This window comes from Copadichromis virginalis, linkage group LG16 (genome assembly GCF_057382275.1).
Source record: "Copadichromis virginalis isolate Kocher_CV1m ecotype Utaka linkage group LG16, C_Virginalis_male_GT1.1, whole genome shotgun sequence".
NCBI classification, from domain to species: domain Eukaryota; kingdom Metazoa; phylum Chordata; class Actinopteri; order Cichliformes; family Cichlidae; genus Copadichromis; species Copadichromis virginalis.
The window spans coordinates 30,206,344-30,233,549 of NC_140633.1; the positions used below are offsets into that span (position 1 = coordinate 30,206,344).

At 39.1% G+C, this 27,206-nt stretch overlaps 1 protein-coding gene across 1 annotated transcript in view; it reads right to left on the reverse strand.

Annotated features, from left to right (window-relative positions):
- Positions 1–25,417, reverse strand: part of LOC146691054 (general transcription factor IIF subunit 2-like) — a 64,944-nt gene extending 39,527 nt beyond the window's left edge. The window contains exons 1-4 of the mRNA XM_085434359.1: positions 25,271–25,417; positions 23,841–23,914; positions 23,583–23,601; positions 22,653–22,797 (exon numbers count right to left, since the gene is read on the reverse strand). Of these exons, the coding sequence (XP_085290485.1) occupies positions 22,653–22,797; positions 23,583–23,601; positions 23,841–23,914; positions 25,271–25,336 (304 nt within the window). The 5' untranslated portion in view covers positions 25,337–25,417. The remainder of the gene's footprint in view (positions 1–22,652; positions 22,798–23,582; positions 23,602–23,840; positions 23,915–25,270) is intronic.
- Positions 25,418–27,206: the final 1,789 nt, after the last annotated feature.

Sequence of the window (27,206 nt, forward strand, 5' to 3'; positions counted from 1 at the left end):
CCTCCCCACTGCTGTCAGACTCCACAACAAAGACTTTAACTGATCAAGCACACACATCCATACATATGCAATAATACTAAGTGCAATAATCCTTTCTGTCATCGTTGTATTTTTACTCAGTTGTATATAGTATTTGTATTTGTATTCTATTTTTATCTTATTGTATATTTATTTTATTTTATTCTACTGTATATAGTATTTTATTTTATTCTATTCTGTACAGTTGTGTACTGTATTTATTCTTATTGTATCCTAATTTTTGCCTCATAACTTTTGCACTGTCCACTTCCTGCTGTGACAAAACAAATTTCCCACGTGTGGGACTAATAAAGGTTATCTTATCTTATCTTATCTTAAATACCATTTACATAAATGTTGGTGTACATTTATGTAGCTCAATGAAGAAAGGGTAACTGTGGGAAATCAACCATTATGCAGAGATGCTAATCAAAGAGCCTGACGGCAGTGGCACTGTGTGCTCAAATGCTGAGAGCTTCTTCAAGGACATAGCACCAAAAAAAAAAAACCAAACAAAAAAAACCAACACACATGGCAAGCACAGACAGTGGCTACGGTGGACAGTTTAATTGTTTCTAATACTCAGTTTCTCTTCACTACAAAGAAGATCATCATGGCAAAGACTAAAGGACTAAAGAGAACAAACACAAACAAGAAAAGAAAACACTGGTTGTTATTAGGTAGCACCTAAAGACAGCACCATGCACGGACCATAAAGTAACCAAATTACAGCAGAACAGTTCCCAAATTGGAAAACCAAAAAAAAAAAGAGATGAGAAATGTCATTAGTTGCATTTTCCTAAACAATTATATTTTTTTCTAAAGGCCTAAAAACTCACTCCTGCAACAGCATTTTTACTCAAATTCAACCCTGAAGCCACTCATTGGGCATGAGACCAATGCCTTTGTTCCCAGTGCACCTCTGCAGCTTGTTGTAGAAACAAATAAACATCCTCAAACTCGCTGTTGTAGAAAACAAGCTTATATCACAGAACCAGTGTGAAGCTGGAAAATGTGGAAGAGACCATATACTGTAAAATGAAAAAGACGTGGCATTTAATAATGAATAAACTCTGAATAAAAAAATAAATATTGAGAGAATAAAATGGGGGCAGGCAGAAACACAGACAATAGAAGTGGTAAAGAGGGCAGATCAGAAATAGAAAGATACAAAAAGGATCTCCAGCAGAGCCGAGGCAGAGCCGGAATAATGTGGAGGAGGAAATCAGAGCAAACCTGCCCTCCACCTTTCCAGAGCATGTGTGAAAGTGATAATCAACGCACTCTGACACAACACGACATCACAGGCCGAATCACACGAGTGTGTCTGAGTGTGCGTGCGTAGCTGTGTGCATTACGTGCATCCGTGCGAATTAATTAACGTCTGTGATTTAAAAAAAAGTCTCTTTGGAGCGATGTTATTAATGCTGCGCTGTTTCCGTTCCATAATTTGTGATCTGTGCAGCGTTCAGGACTCCGAAACGACACGCAGACCTGGAATGACGCGGGTGAAACAAAACGATCTGGTTCACTTGTGCTGAATTTATTCAGGTGGGACCACAACGCAGCACTCACTGCCCATCTGTGGCATTTTTAGGAATTATATAAAGTCATGAGAAATTCATGAGAAATGCAGCAGGGGTGACTTTTTTTGTACTGATGAGTATCCATTTAGTTTTACGGCTGGATGTATTATTACTGGTGTGGCCAACAATTGCTTGCAAACTTGTTGTGCCTTTAATGAAATTAGCCTAAAATTAATATGAATTAGCATGAATTAATTATGCATTGTTTATTACAAGCCCATTTCAGTTTGGGTGAATTAAATTTTTAGATGTCTGCAAACCTTTTTGAATGTGTTTTGATGCACTTATCTGGCAACAAGGGTGGATTAATTATGTATTCTTAACAGCTCATCCAAGAAATTGGTGCTTCATTTTTGGTGAGTGAAAGTCCAAGATTCTATTTATCTGTTACTTCCACGCTATCGTCCAATTATGGACACTTCTGCCTCCAATAAAACAAAAACAAAGTAGCAATGGCTAGAATGCTAATGTTGATGCATCAAAAAGACAACAACACAAACCAAAAAGTGACATCACAGTGGCTACATCCATGTCTGATAGGCTGCAGCACATTTGCTTTGATGCTTTGAGCTGTTCAACAAACTACATGATTGCACCATTTCCAAATAACTCAGTTTTTGTTTTGATTATGTTCTGCAATAAAAATGGCCACATATCAGAAAACACACACTCACCAGTCTTTTTATTAGGTATACCTGTTCAAGTGTTGCAGGAACTGCTGATCTACTGGAATCTTTCCACACAAGCTTCTCTAAGGTTTGCACAAAAAGGCCCAAAACAGAGAAAACATCCAGTGATCATCTGTGGATGAAGATACCTGGTTGATATCGGACAAGGGCCGGACAGCTTAAAGCTATTAAGAAAGCAAAAATAACTCAAATAAATGCACTGGTACTGATGTAGTGCTTTTCTGCTCTAACTGAGCACGCTGAGCAACTGAGCACTTTTTACTATAAGCATCATTCATCCAACACGATCATAAAAATGCTTTTTCCTATACAGTTTCATCACAGGTTTCACTATGTTGCCTTCCACATGCAGGCGGAGGGAGCTGGGAAGCTGATCCCCCAGCTTGTAACCACTTGTTATAACCAAAGTATGCAGAAGAGCATCTCTGAATGCACAACACGTAGAATCTTGATGCTACAGCAGCAGAAGACCACAACAGGTCCCACTCCTGTTAGTTAAAAACAGGAAACTGATGCCATTTGCACAAGCTCATCAACACTGGAAAACAGAAGATTTGAAAAACACTGCCTGGTTTGACGGGTCAATAGATGCTCCAACAGTTGGATGGTAATTTCAGAATTTGGCGTAAAACCATATGAGAGCATAGATCCCTGCTTCCTTGTATCAGTGGGTCAGGCTGGTGTTGCACTGGTGTTGGGGATATTGTTTTGGCACATACAACAGAGGCTACCTGAGTATTTTTGCTGACCATGTCCTTCAATGTCGTTTTCTGCTTTCTTAAACGTGGTAATAGGTTCACTGTACAAACACCAGCTCCGAATACAGTAGAGCTGTTTCCAGCACCTTGCTAAATCTTAAATCTGAAATGCAACAAAAAAGGTGTACCTAATAAAGTGGGCCTGAGCGTGTATGGCAACACGGTTTTATCTGTGATAGACCAATATTAGCCGATAATATTGGCAAAGCAATCAATCATGTATTATTACTAGTTTTACTGTAACAGCGGTGTAGAGGTGTGGGTAAGCGAGCAGATTCCATTCATGTACCTGCAGCGTGTGTTATGCAATCTTGATTTGTTTGTGTGTCTTCAATAACTTTGTCTTTGTGCCTTTAGGAGGTACAGCAACAAACAACTGCCCAAGGCTCTACAAGAGATCCTGCCATAAAATATGCAGCAGTCAAGCGGTTTAAGACATCCCTGCCACGCCTGGCTCATCCTCAGCGGCAGAAATCTGAGAACAATGAGCGCAGCACCGGATTTATTTGGAAAATTAAAAGCAACAAATCTCTAATGAAATCCACACGGGCGGGTGGGTGAGGAGCTTTTTAAGGCAGAATCCGACAAGTTTCTGCGCCGCTGAGTAAAACCCTCCCACATAAAACAAAATTACTTTTCTTTCTCAGACATCTCACACAGAAAGCATTACTAACGTATGGTTTGCGTGACCCGTGCATAGATAATATTTGATGTGGACAACCCCGCGACTGGATATAATTACATTTTTTAAAAAAGCACCAATGTCAGCCAGAGTTTCCAACCAGCTCACGCACACAGCCCTGACAATAATGTGATACTTTTTTATTCATGTGTCAGCGTGCATGATCTCTACAAAAGGCAACCGTTGACTCTAATACACCTCTAAAAAGCCACTGCTGCAGGTCAGCTTGGCCTCTGGATGTTAAATACAGAAATGGGCTGTTAGAGTAAATTGGATTCCTCATTTTAAATGCAGCCATGGAGAGGCTGAAATAAAGCACAGTGCAGGCTCAGATACAAAAAGACAGATTGCAAAAAAATTGGAGCTGGAGAACAGGGAAAAGAAGAGGGAATTATCAGAAATCATTTTGACATGGAGGCTCTCTCCGTTTCGCTGCTTTGAACACTTTGTCTAAAAGAGCCAGAGAAACTGAAATGCATTTAAAACAACATGCCAAATATAAGCTGGTTGAGAAAAAGAAATCCATTAATATGATGGGCTTTGTAGACAGCAGCATGGGTCATCAAAGTAACAAAACCTCAGCATTTTCTGCATCTAACTTCACAGAAAACATTTCCCTCCAGCATGCATTACTAAAAAAAAAAAAAAATATATATATATATATATATATATATATATATATATATATATATATATATATATATATATATATATATATATATATATATATATCTCTTTCCAGCCTTTCAGCACCCCACTGACAGAGGCGAACGTTGTATCTACTGGCGACAGAACATCACATTTTAGCCCCTCTATCATTATTCAGGGTGTCACGTGTCGGCTGTGTGGGAGCGCAGCAGGGGATGGTTGAATAAACCTTTATTTCAAGAAGCAAAACAGAAACGAGAACACACATGGCATTTCTCTAGCCAAACAATTGCTGGCTCACTCTGTCATATTTTCACCTTGGGCAAAACAAAACATGCTTCTCTGAGAAGAATGGGAGCCAGTGATTCACCTTACTGTGACTACAGGGAAAAACAAATGTGAGATCTGCATTTCTGAGAAACCTGCAGGGTGCAAAAAAAAAAAAAAAAAAAAGTTTAATTTTAATCCACATATTTTGATTTTCATTCTCTGCAGTAGCTTTTTTTATGCACAGAGAGGCACAAACCACCCACCTGTCCTAATGCTCTGGGTAATAGAAACATATTGCCAATATTTCAGTGATGTAAAGCTACAATGGCATACTGCGTCCATGTATCCCCTATATGTAACTGAATCAGATAATTTACAATTAAGTGCTCATATTTATTAGTGTTTTATACAATTTAACCAAACACCAACCTCGGGGGTGAAAAATTCAGTGAACAAGGAAGAGTTTAAAAAACTTGAGGCTGGCTCCAAAAGTGAGTCATGTTAAAAACAGAAGACTGTATATAAAAGATGGATGTTGATTCTGGGTCTAAACAGGAAGCCAATGTTTTTTGCAAGAGTATGTGGAAATACAAACCTCATGTCATATGTCCCAAATAAACCTTTTTCAGATTAGAGAACTGGTTAAATTGTGAGTTTAAGCGTTACTGAATATGACTTTATGTTCACAACCTAAACCAAGGAGGTTATGTTTTTGTAGCTTTTTGTGTGCGTGTTATTCAGTTTGTAAACATGATAGCACAAAAAACTTTGTAGGGGTGTAGAGTGGGGTCATGTTAACAATCAACTAAAATCTTCAAGGTCAACTTAATGATTTACTTGGTTGGAAATTGACAACCTGTAAGGCTTGCAAGTTGTGCGAGTTGGTCATGTGGGTAAGCTCAGATGAGCTACTTTTTGGTAGTTTGGTAGTGTTCAGTTCTAAAAACAAAATTGCTATGTCAAACTCAACTCAGCTTTTGGGTTAGCCTTTTGGGGCCTTAATTTTTTCAAATAAATCTGCTGGTTTAATGCCACTTTGTGGGTTAATGTGAGCCCAGGACACTTTCACAAAGATTCTTAATCTCAAGAGTTTGACTTTCTATTTAAAATAACATTTTTACCTTATTAAGGGTTTGAATTATACATTATTAGAGGTTGCTTTGAGTGCCAGGTAGGCGCACAGGACCGGTAGCTTTGCTTCAGTTGAACAGTCATAAAACTAGACCTCTTGATTGGATTTGTGGAGTCACGTTCAAAGAATTTTTAATGCAAATATCTTATGAATTACATCAGAAGACCTCTATGAAAAGACTATCGAGGGAACAGTTCACCCTGCCCGGGATAGGGTTACCGGGGCCCCGCCCTGGAGCCAGGTCCGGGGAGGGTGCCCGAGGGCGAGTGTCTGGTGGCCGGGCCTAAGTCCATGGGGCCCAGCCGGGCACAGCCTGAAAAAGGGACATGGGCCCATCTTCCTGCAGGCCCACCACCCGCAGGAGGCATCGTAGGGTTCGAGTGCAATGTGAGTCGGGCGGCGGCCAGGAACGGAGGCCCTGGCAGGCCGATCCCCGGCTACCAAGACTGGCAATTGGGACATCCAGTTGAGGTGGTTCGGGCATCTGACAAGGATGCCCCCTGGGCGCCTCCTGGGGGAGGTTTTCCAGGCATGTCCCACCGGTAGGAGGCCCCAGGGCAGACCCAGGACACACTAGAAAGATTATATCTCTCAGCTGGCCTGGGAACGCCTTGGTGTTCCCCCGGATAAGCTAGAGGAGGTGGCTAGGGAGAGGGAGGTCTGGGCTTCTCTGCTTGGGCTGCTGCCCCGCGACGCGGCCCCGCATAAGCGGAAGAAAATGGATGGATGGATGGATCTTATGAATTATATTGATTGTTACTATTCTGTGGCCCAGACTGTCTGAGACATGAGTCTGTAGGTTTTTACCTCACACCTATAGTTCTACTGACTCATCTAGTCTGTTTTTCTCTAAGTTTTAAATGGTTTAAAATGCAATTTTTTTTATTATTATAATCAACAAAAACATCCAGTTAAGAATTTTAAAAAAAAGGGGACAAGATAAAGGACCGTCCCTCCAAGTATCGTCACATTAAACTAATTTTAAAATCAAATCAGCAGTCAGAAACATCCTCTGCTTGCTCTCATTTACAGATAATGGCTGCATGTTGCCACACACACACACACACACACACACACACACACACACACACACACACACACACACACACACACACCTGGGCTGTGGGTCTGTGTTGTGTCATTTATGTGCAGAAAAGGAGACATGAAAACTGCAATGAGGCAGATTTAATTTATTACCGTTATAATCATATTAATTTAATCCATCAACGGAAAATAAGATGAAAAATTGCTTTGAATTGCGAGTTACTGACCACTAACGATCCACAAAGTCATCCCCCATTTCCACAACTCTAACATACACAGTGGGTGCATCCTACTAAACAAGCCTGCAACTGTGAGCAGACAACTTAGCACTCCACCTTCTTCTAAAAACAATATGAGAATTCCTGTTTTTAGAAGGAAAACAGGACTTTTCAAACCAGTGGGTGATATCATGGTGATGACATCCATCTTTTAAATACAGTCTATGGTTTTGGCTATATGACACCATTCCTCTTGGTTACATGTAATTTATATAAACATGTTTTTCACATAAATAATCCAAATGCATTTGTTCTTTAGGCATAATTGCACACGCCATCACCAAGTGCACTTAGCTGAAACTGTCCAAACCATTTATATCACAGAGGCTAAAAAAAAAAAAACCCCAACAACAACACAGCAAACCCCACCACCACCTCTCTATATAATTCAACAAAGTTGAAAAGAGCACCACAAACCACACTCTTTAATTTAAAAAAATTAATTCAGTTAACGCAAATCTACAACACTTTCAACAGAAATATAACACTTTCATCACAGAGGGATTTACTGCAGGACTGATGCATTAGTTTGAACCATTTGTACCTAATAAACTAGGCACTGAGTGCATTTAAATGAGGCGGTGCTTTCACGATTCTGCTTAACTTGCAAGCAATTGAGCAGGCACTAAATATGTTTTTCATTCCTACGCAGTGGGGTGGCATGAGCTTTTAAAATGTATGTGTTGATTGGTAACAATGGATTCTTACGCTCCCGATGTGCAGCTACCAGCCCAAACGTGACCCGAATAAATGAGAGGAGGGAGACAAAGGAGGAAATAAAAGCACAAAGCTGAAAGTGAGGGTCTCCAGACACATAAACACAGCAAAACAAATGTCAGCTTGCGAACAAATTACTTCCAACAATACCTGTGACATTATATTTTCAGAGATATGCTCTGCGCTGCGAGAGAGCAGTGCAAAAGGAGAGAGCTGACAGCTTCAACCAGCCCTGACTGCAAGGATGCCCAAGAGGTTTGAGCCCAGTGAAAGCAGGCGGAGGGAGCTGGGAAGCCTCCCCACTGGCTTACCGCAGCCTTGACTCGCCTAACAAAACACAGAAAGACTGCTCCTTGACGTCAGCCAAGGAAACGGCCCAGCCTTTCCACTATTCGTGCACAACTTCTAGCATGGCGAGAGGATGGCTGAAAGCTGGAGATGAATACAAACAATTCATACTGGAAAGCCTGCTGAACGCTTCTGAATGAAGCCAGATATAACCAAGCATCGGCTGTTAGTGTCATCTAACTACAAAGCCATGCTTTTTTTCAAGAGGTATCCAGTCAAGAGATATTCCTCTCTAAAGCCTCAGCAATTCATAAACCACACTGGTGGAATGAACCTATAAAGCTAAGCCACCCGGCACTCCTTCAATAAAACACCTACGACAGTCTGCCCGGGATCCAACCAGCAGCCTGCGCGCTTCCAGAACTTTTGAGCGTGATGCTACTGTGCAACAGGGATTTCAAATAACAACACAGGACAATTTCTGCTTTATATTTAGCCTGCTCACAGCCCTCTGAATCGCTGCCCACATTTCCACTTTTGTCTCTCTCGGAGATCTGATATTGTTGTTGTAAACGCATGCTTCCTGTTCGGAACAACAGCCAAGCCAATCAGTATTTATCAGTCAGACTACAGATGGTGACTTTATCAAGCTGTCGCACTCCAACACACAGGGTCACATCTTAAATATGGAGCTGCAGAGTGGGAGGAGGCCCTGGTTTTATAGATGCTCTCATAAGGAATCACAGTAGTAGGCATTTAGAAAACCTAAAGCAACGATCGCCATTACAGACACAGTTTCAAATGCCTTCCTCCGTCCGTTCCTCCAAGAATGACTTGGTTGGTGTGAGCAATGACAAATATTGCCCAGAATCCATCTGCACTCGCACTTAAAATGATTTATGCTCATTTCTAGCTCCATATTTCATCTCTTTAAATGTTCTCTTGATAATTAAAGATACTTCTTTATTTTGTGTAGCCCCTCAGTTCACATGTGGCCTAAAATTTAAAACACGTGTTTATAGCTATGCTCCCTTTAAGCCAGCTTTCTTCTGATTGGCTGCCCCTCTCAGACAGAAGGTATGAATAGCAGGTGGTGGAAACCCCTGCGCTCACAGCCAGGCTCCTGTGCCTGAGATGACCATTTTAGGTATGTCCCCCTTTTCTTCATGAAACAGATTCAACAAGGTGCTGGAAACATTCCTCAGAGATTTTGGTCCATGTTGACATGACATGTTGTCGGCTCTATGTCCATGACGTGAATCTCCCTTTATACCACATCCTAAATGTGCTCTATTGGATTGAGATCTGGTGACAGTGGAGACAATCTGACTACCAGTTTGAAATGATTTGAGCTCTGTGACATGCCTGGTTATTCTGCTGGAAGCAGGTGCAATAAAATGATGGACATGAGTCTTTGAGTTTAAACAATGCTCAGTTGGTACCAGAGTACCAAAGTATGCTAAGAAGCTATCCCTCACACAGCACACTACTCATCAGACCAGGAAACATTTTTCCTGTCTTCTGTTGTCCAATTCTGGTGAGTGCATGCAAACAGTAGTCTCAGTTTCTTGTTCCTTGCCCACAGGAGTGGCACCTTGTGCTGTCTTCTGCTTCTGTAATCCATGTAGCCTTCAAATCAGCTCAGAGTAGCCTGGCAACTTCTCCTCTAACCTCTGGCATTAACAATTCATTTTCAACAAGAGAACTGCAGCTCACTGGATATTTTCTCTTTTTCAGACCATTTTGTATAAACTCTAGAGATGGTTGTTTGTAAAATCTCAACAGATCAGGAGTTTCTGCCTGCGTGGCACCAACCACCACCCTGTGCCATGTTCAAAGTCACTGAAATCACCTTTGCCAGCTGCTTTTCTTCCTGGGTTATCTTTCTCAACAGAAAGTTCTCAGCATTGTGATGACGCACTACAACAAATTACACAGTGACATAACATCTCATCAACAACGAAACACAGACACATTCAAGATAAGCTCCTTAAAATATAACAAACCAGATACACCGCAACTGCTTCCTTTGCTTCAAGCTCTTCCCAGTGTTTAGCAAACTTTGTGACATACTTGATATCATTTCAGCATAAATAAATCTATTACTAAAGCACACAGACTTTAGAAATACGTTCATTTGTGGTCTGAAGCCTTCACAGCTTGATACAGTACTGTTCTTTGAACTAAAGGAAACACACCATCTTTACGGTATAACAAAGTTTGTTAACCTTCAGGGAAATCACTGTCCAGGCAGGAAACACTGTGAATCCATTTCACCTGGTTTGATTGTTTTGCAGGCGGTGGCCACAGACTATAGCTTTCTCCTTTTTCCTCCAGACTGATTTTTCTGTCGTTTTGCTTTTCATTACTGCTGGTAGCCTGAGATGATATCTGCAGCCTATTGAGGCTGCACAGCTACTCCAGCTCCTTCAAAAACACAAACACTCCCATATGTGCCGACATAAGGTTTTCTCTGTACCCCAGTTTCAAAGAGTGTGGTACCATGAGACAACAGGAGACAGGCTGTAATATGAGGAGAGAGCTGAACAGGACCATAGAAGGGCATCAACCCAGCAGCACGTTTGGCATCTGCTCCTTTGTGTGAGAAGGAGCAGGAGGAACACTGTCAGAGCCCGAAGACACGACCTCCAGGGGGCTACACATGTGCATGTTTGTGACCAAACTGTCAGAAACAGACTCCATGGAGATAGCACGAGGGCCCTACGTCCTCAAGTTGGGACCTGTGCCCACAGCCCAGCGCCTGTGCAGCTTGACTGACAGTCACCAGAACTGGCAGGGCTGCCACCGGCACTCATGTCTGTCACGTGTATTAAATGTCCTCCTGCAGCCTGTCTGGTAGAATGATTATATCTGTATGAACTGAAATATTACTTTTTATAAAACGTAAGTGGAATCTTTGTAAGGATAATATTAAACACTAAAAGACATTGACACATTGTTACAATGTCTCTACAAACAAAGCTATGTGTTTTCGTAGCACCGTAATTGACTTTTGTGTTTAGGGGGACTATTATTTGTTTGGACATTGCCTAAAAACAGACTTCTGGGCTCTGCAGGGGCTGTGGTGGAGTGCTGCATCAGTTGATCTGGCTCCTAAAAAAAAAAATCACTTTAACCGAAAAAAAAAAAGAAAAAAAAAAGAAAAAAAAAAAGGAACCGAAACCAACTAAGAGTTTGGGATGAGCTGGCGTGAGTGAAACACAGCTAATAAGTCCTCAGCATATGTGAGAACTCCTTCATGGCTGTTGTAAAGCTTTCCAGGTGATGACCTGGTTGAGAGTGTACAAAGCTGTTCATCTAAAGTGTTAATATACAGCTCCACAACAAAGAGATCCGCAAATGTGGAGGTGTGCTGATGCTTTGGACTGGTACTCGAGTTTATTGTCATTAACTAGTTTTTCAGATAAAAATTAAACCTGTTATTTTAATACAGTGGACAGCAGGCCACACAGATCGCCTTCTTTCAGCTGCTCCCTTTAAGGGTCGCCAGAGCAAATCATCAGCTTTCATCTCATCCCATCCTTAGCATTCTCCTCTGTCACACCAACCCTCCGCATGTCCTTCTTCATTAGCTCCATGAACCTCCTCTTAGGTTTTCCGCTTTTCCTCCTGCCAGGCAGCTCCATCTTCAACTTCCTCTCTCCAAAAACAGCAGGCAACACACATGGCAGGTGAAAAATCAAACACTGTTTACTTGCTAAACAGATCATCTCAGAATTTATCCTTGCCCACGATTATAGAAGAGTTCTATATTCAGCACTCACAGTTTCATCTACCAGCAAGACAGAAGTCAAAGAACCAAACAACACAGTGTGTACATTTGTTACTTTTCCCTAAAAGTCTAGGGAATGTTTTAAATTAACAAACGTATCCATGTCGAAAGGAAATTAGGCAAGGAGGAGGCGAAACTGGCAATAAATTAAGGGTTTTAATTATTAATTAAACTAAAAGAGACGGACAGGTTGCTATCACCACCAAAAAGGAGAAAACACAACAAAGCTCAAAAAGTTAATCACTAAGAAAAAGAAAGAAAAATCAAAACGGTAAATGATTTGTGCACCGTCCTCTCCACTGAGCAAGAGTAAGCATGCACGAACAGGGAATGAAAACATAAGAAAGAATTCTGAAAATAAAATTCTGAAAAGCAAATAACTTATGTGACAGCTAACATCGCAAACACCTTTAAACCCATGTTTCTGACTTCTAGGGCTGTTCGAGATATAGATATATATAGATATATATATATATATATATATATATGATGACGATATAAAAACATCTATCGTTTCATTTTACGCTATCGTTTGTTTCGTGGTGTCGCAAAGTAAACTGTTTATGGCAATATTTATTCGTCGTTCTGATGGTCACTGTAGTGGCTATGTTAATTTATTAAAGTTCTCTCTTTCTCTTATATGTAATATAACCACACTGCTGACCGACAAGCGCCTGTTTTTACGCGTTGTCATTAGCAACAGCGACGGTAACACCTTCGCGTGTCCGCTTGTTTATGTTCCACATAAACCTTTCACAATAAAGCTCAAGATCCTGTTGAGACTTTTCAAACTAAACTGAATCACGTGAAAGAGCAGATTATTTACGGATGAGAAGTAAAAAAGAGCCGCCAGGTGCTAAAAAATAAACCTTAGACTCAAACGTTAGAACAGGCTTTTCCCCGCAGCACACCGTGTAATAAATACAAAGAAAACGGCGGCCGTTACAACTTATGTCTAAAAATGTATAGTTTCATGCATCGGTTAAAACACTCGACTCTGGGTAAAGGACGCGCAGCTGGAAACACTTCACACAAGTCGAGCTGCCCGAGATTCACAGAAAATGTTACATTTTTGTGATTTATATCGTTATCGGGACGATAGAATTCTTATATCGGGATATGAGATTTTGGTCATATCGCACAGCCCTACTGACTTCCACATATTTTTAATGGTGCCTTCAAGTGTCAGGAGACAGCAGGAAACCACAAGAAGAGCAGCATCTGCAAAGCTCTGCATCGACTTCCTCACTCGTCAGCAGTGCAGGGTTTGGACTCAAAGATCAATAGTTACCTTCAGAGCTACACATCTTCTTGACTTTGGGCTACCTGCACTTTTCTGTATCTAATCAAGTGATCAGATATTTTCTAACTTTTTAAAACAAGAGGAGTCAACTCTAGTTTCATAAACAAATGCAGGTAAAGGACTGTTGTATGCAGGTGTGAGCTTATTAGAAGTTAACTTTATCAGTTTTAGGAGCATTAAAGCATAGATTAGCATTAAAATGTTTTTACAAGAAAATTTATTCAAACACACTAACGGGGTTCAGAATTGCACGATTACACCGCACAAGAGTGGTAGAGTCAATCCTACAAAATAAAATATCTATTCAGAAAAGACATTTTATTATTAATAGTCTCAACAGACTGTAAAGCGAACCAGAACATACAAGAAGGAAAAGGGACTACACACCCGAGTGTTTCAACAAGTGTGCAAAGTTATAAAAGAACTCAAAGTGAATCCTGTAGCTGTGTAAACACTGATAATAAGAGGACAGACTGTTCTGTGGTTTTCAATAGTTTCAAAGAACTCAAGGACTGCAAAGTCGGAGTGAAAGCTTCACACAGACTCTACTGTAGCAGAGCAGCACATTACATCTGGCTTTTCTTTTCTCTTCTGCACGCTACTGTGGCAGCTAAGCCTGTTGCTTAGCAACCTCTTAATCAATACCTGGTTCTTTTTGCCGGAACAAAGCAGAACAACGAGAGGGGAAATAATGGAGGAACATTTAGCTAGCAGCCTTACAGGACAAAAGGCATGTCAGGCACCATTTGTGCTCGTATCAATCATGAATGGTCACAATTAAAAACCTTTTACAATTGTTGGATCAGTGCATACTTGTATAGCAGAGGTGGAGGAATGCATTATACAGAGTCTGAAATGTTTGGATTATATGGATTAGACACTGCGTGGTTGGCTAAATTACATATTTCCTTACAAGCAGAGATGGATCAAGCAGGCCCAGCCAACTCTGGGACGTTAAATGGAAGAAACGCTTTTGCGTCACAATGTAATTTGCATATCACTGCCACACAGTTTTATATAGCGTTATTCCAATTCTTCAACTGAATAACACCTTTTTTTAGGTTTTTAGATAGATTTTTTTTTAATTTTTTTATTAACCTTTATTTAACCAGGAAGATCCCATTGAGATTAAAAACCTCTTTTTCAAGTGAGACCTGGCCAAGATAGGCAGCAGCAGATGTCTCACAGTTACAGAAATTACTCAAACACAGGCAGCAACAACACACATGCAACAATAAGTGAAAGAATACAAATAAAATAAAAATAAAATTCAATAAAATTCAAATAAAATAATGATGTTTGTCAGTGATAAATAGTCACTTCAGTCACAACTGGAAATCAAGTTTAGAGTTAGTGTGTCATGAACTGAGCCGGACCACATACAGCAGGTGTGAGGGTTCCCAGTTTGAAGACTGGAGTTTGATTTTTGGCCATCGTCATGCGTTAATAATGATAATATATCACAGAGATGATCCCTAAAGGGAGCAGTCAGACATCGAAACTATTGAAAACTAAACAAATGATCAAATCAACCAAATCAACCAACCAAATAAAATAAACTCGATTGCAAATAGTAAGTACACTTGAATCACAAGATTTTAAGGGAATAAATTGTTATTAAATTAAGACTAGTAATAATGCCGCTTCTGATATTTTCTCACTCTAAAAGGTATCATTTTAGTATTTAGTTTCTTAAAATCTTGCAATTTCAACATCCTGTACTTCTGCTTTGTCATACATATCTACACTGTCCAGTCCTCATGCATGTATAGTAACCAGTTAGTCCATAATTTATCCCAATCTCCACTCTGCACAAATGCACATACAAATATACATATAAATATGCTATACTTGTTATTTTCTGTTTGTCTATTCTACTGAGTACAATGAGGGTAAGGAAAAAGTTCATGTCCCTTGATGTGTAAATATACAAAGCTGAGTCTGATCAAAGACTTTTCTATATAAGGATCTATAGCTGATGACATTCTGTGGATAATAATACCAGCACGTGTAGGTCTGACAGTAATCCAGCTGTGCAGTAAGACTGATTATGACCAAAGAAAAAAAAAAAAACATGATATGTATTTATTAAACAAAATTACTCTCAGTGGATTCATTAAAGAGATGAAACATAGCTTTGTAATTGAGCATATTTCCTTAAACCTTAATTACAACTCAAATTAAAAATAAATAATAAAATGTGAACTGAAGTCACCATGCGACAGTCTGGTAGAAAGAGAATTTGAAAGCAAAGCAAATGAAAAGGATGCGCTCAAAGACAAAACAGGAAAACTTTTTCAAAACAAAGCACAACAGTCAGTTTCTCTCGATTTATTAATGTTTGGAAGCCAAAACTGTAACTGAAAATAAAATTCAGTTACAATTCACTTTAGTAGTGATGACTAGAACTGCAGCCATGATATAATTAATGACATCGTCTCTGCCTTTAAGTTAGTTCAGACCAACTGTACTTAAAAAAGGTCAATTTATAAACATGCGACATCTACAATGACTGCAAACATTGATTAAATTGAGTTTAACTAGGATTCAAACCCACTGCGATCTCTAAAAGGAGTCAAGAGAAGGTAATATAGTGGAAATTTAAATGCCAATGGCTGATTATATAATTTCCCAAATGTATCACACAGAAAATCCATTATTTCAAAATATAGCCTGAACCTGCTTTGGCCGAGGTGTCAAGAATCTGTTAACATTTGAGTAGGTGAGGCAAAAAGTGTGAGAGCGAGAGTGCAAGTGCAGATCAAACCCGTGCAGGCGTGCGTGCGTGCGCAGGTACGGTTACGGCTGGAAAGCTGCTGTGTAATTGTACGTGTGCGCTTCGGAGTGCGAGACTGTGGGGAAGCGAGTGGGAGACCGGTGTCATACAGTACACCTTTCCTGTGGGCGAGTGGGGGTGGAGCTGAGCGCCGGTCAGGTAAATAGAGACTACACACCACCGCATCTCAGAGGACATTATCCTACGTCTTGTTTCCAGTGCACTCTGGCAGTCAGGCCAGCCATCTGGAGCACCAACACCTTCTAGAAAAAAATGAAGAGGTTTAAACACCTCCTGTGCCGTTTCCACATTCACAAACATAAGATTATAATCCTGGTGATCCTCTGACACCTGTGCCCACCCACTGCTGCTTCTGCTGCTGCAGACTAACGCAATAATGTTTCTCTCTTTAAAAAATAAAAAAAATTATTAAAAAAAATTACAACTCTAAACTTCTGCTGAAAATTTTCACTTCAGCACGTATTAAAGTGTTTCTGTTTCTAGTTTTAATAAAGGACTGAACAAACAGAAAAAAGCCTTGAAAAAGAGAAACTGAAATATCCATTATCACATGTAGGAGGTATTAACATGCACATGCAAGTGTGGGTGCATCTAAAGTGCGTGAAGGCGGTGATAGAATAAACCTCGATAAGGACAACGCTTTATTTTAATTTTCATTACAGTTTGGTAATAGTTTTCTGAGACAGAGATGGCTGATAACGTCGATATTAATTATTATTCTGTGATTTGGGGATAGTGCAAATATTCATAAACACAATTAGGTCCAAAAGGTTTTGAACCATGACAATTTTTCGCAATTTTGCCTCTGTGCACAACCACAGTGGATTTTAAATATTACAGATGTGACTGAGTAGAGACTTTCAGCTTTATTTAAAGGATTTCAACAAAAGTATGGCATTAACTGTTTAAGAAAGAGTTTTTCTTTTTATACAGAGTCATTATTTTCAGATGCTCTAAAGTCATTGGACAACTGACAGGCAGTTTTATGGCCAAGTGAGGCTTGGTACCTCATTTCTTTTTTAAGCTTAAAAAAACATCTGGGGTTGATTCTAAATATTAAACTTGCATTTTGTAGCTGTTTGCTGGCAACTCTCAATACGAGGTTCAAAGAGATGCTAATGCAAGTGAAGGAAGCTATCTCCAAGCTGAAAAACCAAAAATAAACCAATAACCTAATAAACTAGAGACAGAGGAATGACTTTAGGAGTGTCCAAATAAACAACCAGGTGCATTCTTAAAAGGACTGAGTGCAATTGCCAGCTCCGCAGCACAGAAACACCTAAAAGATCCCAGAATGTGAATAATTTAGTCAAATGCTGCAAAACTGTTCGAACAGATAAAAAAAACAAAAACATATACTACATGTTTGTTACTCGATCTCAACCTAATACAGCATGTCTTTCAGTTACTAAAGAGAAAAGGCACGGTACAGCATTTCAAAGGAGGTTCTAGACTTCAGGCAAAAATGACTGCAAGTATTAAAAAACAAACAAACCTTTTGTAAAAATTGCTTTCAAGCTGCTAGAAATGGAGGACTATCTGTCAAAATGCTGCCAAACAGTTAATGCATCACTTTATTTAAACTCCTTGAATTAAAGCTAAAAGTCTGCACTTCAGTCGCATTTTTATTGTTCGATTTAAAATCCACAGCGACGGTGCACAGAGGCAAAACTACAAAAGCTGCATCACCGTCAGTCTAATGGCCTAAACTATTATCTCTTTACCAAAATTGAATTTTCTTTCCTACACGGGCACACAGGGTCCCATTAAAACATTTAAAAGGGTTGCATAATACTCTCAAATGCTGGAGGACATATTTGTTTTTTGGAAACATGAGTTGTGGAGGATTTGGGAATTGATTCGTTTCTGTGAACTGGAAAATAAATATTGAAAGTGAAATTTTCCTATATTGAAAGAAAGACTGGTTCAGATTTAAAACAACAGGGATTTACTTTAATTAACTTTTTTTTTAATACTTTGGCTAAAAAAATGAAGTCAACGTGCAGTAAAAAAAAACAAATAAAGTTTTGGCTTGAACCTGTTTAAAGTTTTAAAGTGTCCATCATTAGTGGCAATGCTACTTTGATATCTAGATCCTCACATTTCTACATACTATAGCTGTAGACTCACACCAGGGGGCAGTGTTAAAGTCTTTTGGAACAACTTGTCTGAGGGCTACTAACATTTGCATCTGTGCTGTAATTGGTCCTCTAGCTTAATGAGTGTTAAAAACAATTTTAAAAAATCCACTTTCCAGAGTTCTCATGTAAACTTTCTTGATCTTTAATGGTTTTTCTTCACTTCTTTCTCTTCGTGGTGAACTATAAACTGAAATAAACTTATCACCTTTCTGTCCCCGCGCAGCACCAACGGCTGCTGTTGCCAACAGACTGCACACAAGCATGTCTGTGTTGGTTGTTATTCAGGCCTTTACCCTACACAGACAGACATAAATATAGTATCACAAATAACTTGACTCGTGGACTGGATTTCCCAATGGTGCTTGTGGTGTTGAAGCCTATTAATTAAAGTATAAATTAGTATCAACCAATATAAACACATGAGCTCATGTCTGGCTTACGTGGGAGCCATTCTTATAACTGAACTGCTCGTGTAGTAAATTTACTCTATGAACACTGCCTTCCTTTTCAGCAAACTATACACGACCAACATGTCTGCAAATTTGACACGGTGAATGTGTTGGTACTAATGGTTTGGCTACACCGCCATCTTCATGTCAGCTCCAGCTCTTAAAATCTATTGTTACTGACACCCATGTATACAAGCTGCAGGGCTGAGTCACTATTTGCAAGTCAGTCACACAAAGCAGGAGCACTGCTTTGGTTTCTCTGTGACACAGTCCAACATCAGCTCATTCTGGAGTCATTCCACCTCAGATTATTGTGGTCTTTCTGCTCGACCATCCAAATCAGGGATGTCAAATATCGTGGGCCACATACAGCCCATTCTGATCTTAGGCAGGCCGGACGAGTAAATCTCATCATTGCCCAGATTGTCCTGTAATTATAAAACAAAAGTTTAAAGGCTACTATATAGTTTTTGTTAATTCACATGGTATTCACCCTTTTTCCTCTCTCTCTTTTGACACTGTGGACCACTTGTAAAAACTGAATTTTTTAATGACATAAATAGTTGAAAAAGCTACTTATTACATTATTCTGTTGAATGACCATGTGGTAAGTCTTTATCCATGGAAAGAGTTATAAAACTTCTGAAAATAAGTCCAAATATTGTGCCATTCTATACATGGCTGCTTCCCCTGAGCCTGGTTCTGCTGGAGGTTTCTTCCTGTTGAAAGGGAGTTTTTCTTTCCCACTGTAGCTAGAGAGGGCCATCTAATTGTTAGGGTTTTCTCTGTATTACTGTAGGATTGTTACCCTACAATAATACAGGCTCCTAATCGCAGTATGTGAACACGGCAAGTAGACCTTGCAAGGCTACTCACATGAAATGAGTTACTAATTCTTTTTTCATTACGCTTAATGGTTTTTATTTATTTATTTGTACATATGACAACTGTTATATATGTGCGTTTTAATGCCTCTTAGTACATTTTAATCTTAACCTGAATTATTAGACTCCTCCAGGGGAATATGCTTGTCTATAAAGTGGATCTCAAGGTTAAATTCAATATATTTTCTTCAATTTTGTGATTAAGAAAGTACGCTGTGTGTTTTATAAATAAAGCTGTAAACCATTCAGAAATTGTCCTTTTTTTATTAGTGTGCACTCAAATATGCAACTCTGTATTTTATCTAGTCAATACTCAGATATTTTTTAGGTATCTGTCCCCTGGTTCATTTTTATGGTGAGAAAAGCCAGTAAAAGTTTCAGGCTTTCACCCGTAATATTTTTTTGTTATATTTATGTTCAGGTATCACTTCAGGTTTCAAAGTCCAAAAGAAAAGGGTCAGGAGCTGCAGTAACCCTACATTAAAGTAACCAAGCATTAAAACTTTGTTTTTCCAATTAGTGTTCTGAAAATATCTTCAAAGATTAAGTTAAAATTTACTTGCGGTGAGGTGTTTCTGTTCTGTTTCTTTGCTGTAGAATGTAATATTAAAAAAAAAAAAAAAAAAAAAAAAAAAGCTTTATCTGTCGTGTTGCTGGGGAAAAAAAACCCCACAAAAAAAAAAAAAAAAAAAAATGTTCTTTTTCTCTCCAAACTGCCCACGAAATGTATTCACTGCTCCATTCGGATTCACACCTTCCACTCTAGACAGACTTCTGGTCTCCAGTCAAAACTAATCTGGTAACGCCCGGGGAGCGCTCGAAATACACCACCACCCAAATGCGTGCCCCCTTATCGGGGTTTAAAAAAAAAACAAAACAAAAAAAAAAAAGCACCACCACCACCACAAACAGTTATTTCGTTGTTACTGAGCACCGGCACCCTGGGAGCTGCAGAATTGCTCTTGACATTTTGCTGATTTGAGCACCCCACCCCCTGCCATTTATTTACCTTTTCACTAAATGGAAGTTTTCACTGAACTGAGAAAAAAATATTTTATTCCACGTCAGGGAGCTTTTCTTTCCATTTTCTAATAATTTAACTTTCAGTTATTCCCCTTTGTATTGCCTAGAAATGTTAATTAAAATCCAGTTCATTGTTCTTTACTTTTGATTCACTCGACTTGTTCAAGTGTTAAAATAAAGTTATCCCTTTAAAATTAACACTCTAATCTATTGTAATTCATGGTTCACACACTCCCAGACACCAAACCATACAGTTGCAGCTATTTTTAAGCCCTTGGTCTGATGCAAATCCCGACAAATCCCTTTGGCTCAGACGGGGTATGACACATCGTGCCTGGCAGCGAACGTCCTCCACAAATCAGAAGCCGCTCTCCGAGTATCCTCATGAATTTTACAGTGCAATCAGTGCAGAATATATCAAAAACAGCTTTCCATCAGTGCAAGTAAACCTAAGAGACTCGAAGGCTACTTAAATGTCACATCCTGAGTAGATTCCCAGCTTTTCTTCCCCCTTATATTAGTCGTCAACATGGCAGCTCAAAGACTTTTCTCTTTCTATTCTCCGATCGATCAATACTTTACAATTAGAGGAACCAGAAAATGGCTTTTATGGTTGCTTTGACTGGAACTCATTCCACAGCATTAGCATAATATATTGCAAGTGTGCAAGGAAGCTACTCTAATGCTGATGCCTGCCTTGGATCTAAACCACATTTTTCCTGTTTTTCTGATTATACAACAACTTCTCTTTTCTTAATCAGACAACGCTACCTCAGAAAACGACTCTGCGCCCCATTGACCTTGAAAATTGAGCTTTCTAAACATTTTAACAGAGTAAAAAAAAAAAAATTGTATTTTAAACTTCTCCTAACCATAACATAGTTGTTTTTGTAACTAAACCTAATTTAAGCTGTTGTCACACATGAACTCCAGATAACAGATAAAATCAAGTCTGCACAGAGGTGGTCTCACTTTAGCTGAGGTTTAGATGAAGCTGCTGTCTGGGTACAGCTCACAGGAGGCAGTGCGCACGATGCCTACTTGCTTGCTGTGAATTCTCCATACACATTACATTCTCGCCTAACTCTGCAAAGCCAGGCTCTGGTGAAGATCCAAAGTGGTCCTGACGTGCAAATTGTTCCCCTGACCTGATTTGAAGTGAAAGACTAATCGATCTCTCAAGCAACTGATTCCCTTCAGGATCCTTGGAGCCAAGTCTTTCTGTTTTACTGGGCAAAGTAAATGACTAGAGGTCTTTGAGCCTCAACAATCTCAATCTATTCTCCAACTTTAAATGCATAAGAAGCACAGCTCGCTGGCTTGTGGCCGGGTGTGGTATATGAAAAGCACAGTGGGACGCTTTTTGTAAGAAGAACTGGAGGGCAGGATGAACTAGCCCCAGGAAAAGTGTGGATACAGACAGTGGGACGGTGACCATGGAAGCTGGAACCAGCTAATGAGTGCGTAATAACTCACCAGCCAAGTCAATTCTGCTTGTGAGTAGCAGCCAATAAAAAGAAAGCTACCTGAAAAACAAGGGTCTCCTTAAAACAAGAGCTAAAACAGGACTGCACCAAGGCGTTGTATAACATTGTTAAATCTGAAAACTGTGAATTATGCAAAGCACTTTAATAGAATCCAAGAATAAAAATACAGAGCTGGAAATGGCCTTAGTGGGTCTCATTTAAAAGAAGTCTAACGGCCCCAGAGTCAATCTCCTGGTCAAAACTAAGACGCGTTTGTTCCACCTCTGCTGCACCTCTCTCTTAATAACCTCTTAAAAGTGGAAAGACACTTGTAGGCTGATTCAGGAATCCTTATGTGCACTGTTACGAACACTGCAAACAAAAAAGCATCACGATTGTTTAGTTGTTGCTCTGAATATGCAGGAAGGATTCGGTCGTATTGAAAGCAAAACCAAAAAAAGTTTCTTTAATTATTAAATAAAACAGAACTTTTATATTTTCTCCCTCTTATATCAAAGCCGATCTTTCTCGACTTTATTATGCACCACCCTGCAGGAATCACATGCACTGTCTATCTATTTCAGTTTGAACCCTCGAGCCAGCTACCAAACATGATCCAGATGGCTTCATGATCCGGCACGAAAGCAGCACGGAGACGAGGGCTGGAACAGCTGGTTTAGACTGACCTGTGTTACTGTGGCTGAAGACTGCCATGGTCTGTCCACCCACTGGGTGCATTGTGAAGGGATGATCCTTTGGGACCTCCAGTGATGTATCGTTCTCCCCCACAGCATCCAAGGCTATCAGCTCGTCACTGAGGCTGAAACATACCTGAGAAACAAAGCTGGAGGTCAAACACGATGCACTGAAATCATATCGATCCATCAGAGGGAGGTGGGTCAGAGCAGCAGCAGACAGTGATGGGATGTAATATAGAAGAAAGAAAGAGTAAAATTACACAAAGCTAGCTGTGATATAATCTTGATTTTAAATATAGAATATATAGGTGGGACTGCGGATATTTGGACAGTGACACGATTTTAATCATTCCAGCTCTGTAGGCCATCACAGCAGATAAAAAACAATCGAGTTTCAGCTCAAATGACGGGCAGACTCTCAACAACAATATTGCATTAACTTTTAAAGTCATTTTAAACACAATATTTTACACGTTGGTAATAAAACCTTTATTTTTAATACTTTGTTGACAAACCTTTTACAGGCGATAAATACCTGAAGCCTGAAACACTTGACACCAACAAGAAAACTGTTTTCAACTTTGTGATATTTTTTAATTTTTCTTATACAAGGTGTAATTCCTAAAACCCTCAAATTAAACCAGAGTCTGCACTTTAAGTCATTAATTCACAAGATAAGTGCAAATATTTGGTACACAAGTTAAATATTAAAAATGATACCCATGTCCAAAAATATGAAACTAACTTGATTTAGTATGAAGGTGTGTATATCATTAGAAACAAGCCATTCCTGCTGATCTAAAAAACAGGAAGAAAACAGGCGGAAAGGCCTTTAAAGGTCATCTCATTGTAGTTAAAAACCAGCGTGTTTTATTCAAACATTTAACCAACAAACCAAATCATCCAAAGCTGACTCACCTCTGTTTTGCCTTGCTTCCTGTCGGAATTGTGAGAAAACAGAATAATTTAACATTTCATTAATCTCAATAAGTCAATAATTACAATTTTCCCACAGCTACAGCCAAGATTCAGTTTATGATGATGATGATATAAACATTCAAAAACTGCCATTTTTGTTAAAAAAATACTTTTTAAAACAGCTGCTGAACAATCAGCTAATCACTGCAGCACTAACACTAAAAACTAATATGGACACATCCACACTGAGGTACCTACTTTCCAATGGCAATCTTTCCAACTTCTCCCTTTTCTGCAGCTTTGTCCCACTGCTGAGATAAATACTTGGGAACCTGGAGAGAAATGCACCAGTTTAAAGGCATCATAAGAAGAGTGCGTTCATGTTTGGGGGAGTTGCTCTTCTGGCTGTTGCGTTTACCTGAATTTTAGTTGACCAATTTATATGCTGATATTTTTCCTACTGACTGAGATCTATAGGTGGTAGGTATAGGGAAATAAAATGAATTAAAATAATCTGCTGTCACTTTGTTTTTGTCCTGGTTAAATGCAATAACACACCCGATGTGCATCTTTAGGGTGAACTATGCATTGGCGGTCATAGCATGGTTGAAGGACGTTTCTCCCATTGCTGCTGTTTTAAATACAGATATCGATAGATGATCAAATGGCTAGTTTAGTCCCCTTATCAAAGGGCTCTAATCATAAGTATCACATGCACTGGGAGCTAGCACCATTAGCTGCCGCCTTGAAGTTGGAAAACAACACAGTTTCTGATGTAATCCCAGAGGTATGAGTCCAAGATACCTGACGAAAAGCTGAAACCACTTCTTGAGTATAACATCATTATCTTTACATTTTCTATACTTATTTTTATGAATGTTTTCATCTTAAACTTTCTGGACTGAGGGAGAAAATGTCTTTGATGTGTTATTTGGGATTAAGATTCATTTACAGAAAACAGATGTTTTATTTTATTACTGGAAATTTGCAGTCATTTAAATTTTTATTTTATATTCAGATGATCTGTGAGAGAAGTGCTCACCCGTTAAGGAATTAAACAATGAATAACCAAGGGAATAAGTCACAAAGCCATCCTCTAATTTATTTTGAATATCAAGCATATGCATTCCTTTTCTCTTTATTTTCTTCTCAAGTCACAATTATTTGTACTTCTTGTATTGCAAGAAATATTTATTAGACTTAGATATTGATAAAGGACAGCTTAAAATCTTGCTCCGATTCTTCCAAGTGGGCTAATCTTTTCCCTCCCCATTACTACGATACCACGTGAATGCACAAAGTCAATGCTTCAGTTGTTTTTTCTCTTGGTCACAAACACACAAACATATTCCGCTTAAACACCTAGCGTAAAACAATAAGTACGAGCACTTCTTAAAAAAACAAAACACAACAACAACAACAAAAAACGTTTTTCCAAGTTCATGTGAAGTTACCCGCACCCGGAAGCTCGTTTTTCCGATTATTCTCACGCCACATGAATGCGCAATAAAAGTTCTGTAGCTTCAATCCTTCGATCAAGTCGACACCTTTAAGTAAGGTGAATTATTTTAAAAAAAAAAATCACTTTTCAAAGAAGTGCCTGTGTGTTACCAATAAACTGATAACACCTGTGAACGTCTGTGAAGATGAAATGACGTCGTGATTTGATCATTTTCAGGGAAACAAACCTTCACAAGCCACACGCCTTTACTTTGTTTGACTCCAGTCAGGTCAACCTCCATTTTCTCTGACATCGTTTTAAACAGTAATGCGAGAATTGGCTAAATAAACAAGTACAAACAGGGACGCCTGGTGACCGTTCAATTTACTCAGGAGTATCCAATTAGGCAGGGAGGCTTCAAAATAAGACTTCCTGTTCTATCTTTCAAAATAAAACGGATTTTTATGATTAAAAAAAAATACTTGCACAGAAATGTTAAGTCTTGGCTTTATTATGTAAAATAGCCTGAGGCTGATTATACCTCGCTTCTTATCCTTTCATGGAGAAAAGAAAACCACTTTATTTTCTTCCATTATCTGCAGGTTCACACATAGATTAAAAAAAAAGTTTCTCTTAATACTCTTAATTTTTATTATGTAACGTCCTCATGCGTGACCATTTCTGTGGACAGATTTTCAGCTCTCAATATTTTGATTAATGTGGGACTGTTTGCTCTTTAAAGACTTCATTTATCACGGATCTGCTGGGGGAGAAGTAATGACATGACGGGGACAAATGCCACAGGCTTCTGTGATTTTATGAGCTACAGGCTGCCTATTAAAATTACATGACATCCCATGACCAAGACAGTGATTAAGGGTTGTGATCTTAAGCCTTCTCCATCCAAGTCTTAGACTATTTCTTCTAAAATAAGCCTTCAGTATGTGCATATTTAGATTAGATTGAAAAGTAAAGAAGTTAAAATGTTAAAAGGAAGCTCAACAGCTAATTATGTCCACTTTTTTTTACAATAATTCAGCCATAATGGACAAGTAATCATATGGTTGCATCAAGCAAAATATACTTAGGTCAAATAAGGACTGAACGACGGTCTAGACCTCTGAATCATCACTCTCTCAACATTCAAAGAGAGCAAAGAGAGTCTGATTGTCAGGCCACTAAAGTCCAGGGTCAAGCGCTGCAATGAAAGCATTATATGTGCACGCTGTAGGTGGCTTTAAAGGACACACTGCTGAAGCCCCCAAGTTTCTTATATCACAGCATAAACAACCTGGTGAAAAGTACAAAATTGACGGACATCTCAGTCTGCAAAGGTGTGAAAATAATGATCGCTGCAAATTACTGTGCCTTAAGTTTAAGATTTCCTCAAGTCTTCAGCATTAAAATGCTGCATTTTTGGACATTACATGTCTAAAAACAAGAGAAATACAGTACCAAAGGACATTAAAACCAACTATATTAAGTATTAATGCACTTTATGACTTGTTTCATGTGTACGGAGATCATAAAATTATCATATTGCCCACTTTCATTCATCCTAATCCTAATGTCCATATTTATCTAATTGTTTTAATTCAAAACCATTTACTGACTGGTACCATCATCATGTGGATCAACAGGAAACCTGGAATCGCTCAAAAATGAAACTAATTATTATTATTTTATCTAATTTTCACCTCCTCATCTCCCTCCTGCTTGTGACCCTTAAATTAATCTCAGTAGCTCAATGCTGAACGATGTCACTCAAAAACGCATCTTGAAGTGAAAGAAGCTATCCACTGGAAGCGATAAGATGAATACTGCACAGATGTGTGAAAATAGGTGTTGAACACAGCTGGAATGTACAAACCATGAAGGGAGGAGTCACCTGTGATAAGCTGTGTGGTCATAAAAAACAACTGCAGTTGAGCTATAAAAAAAACCTGTTTTGCTTAGGCTTAAAAATGATTCTCCAAGGGAAGGATGTCTCATTTTTGTTACATGTCTGCTGTCTCATCTCCTCTCTCTTTATTGGTCTTCCTCACATCTTTAAAGGAAAGCACAGAGACACAAAGAGACCAAGTGAGGATGTGCAATTTGAAAGGTTAGGTGGCGTCTGTGTTGTTGTTTTGTGCTGTGCCCTGTTTTGTCCTGCAGGAGCTGATTGGAGGGCAATTAGCTGC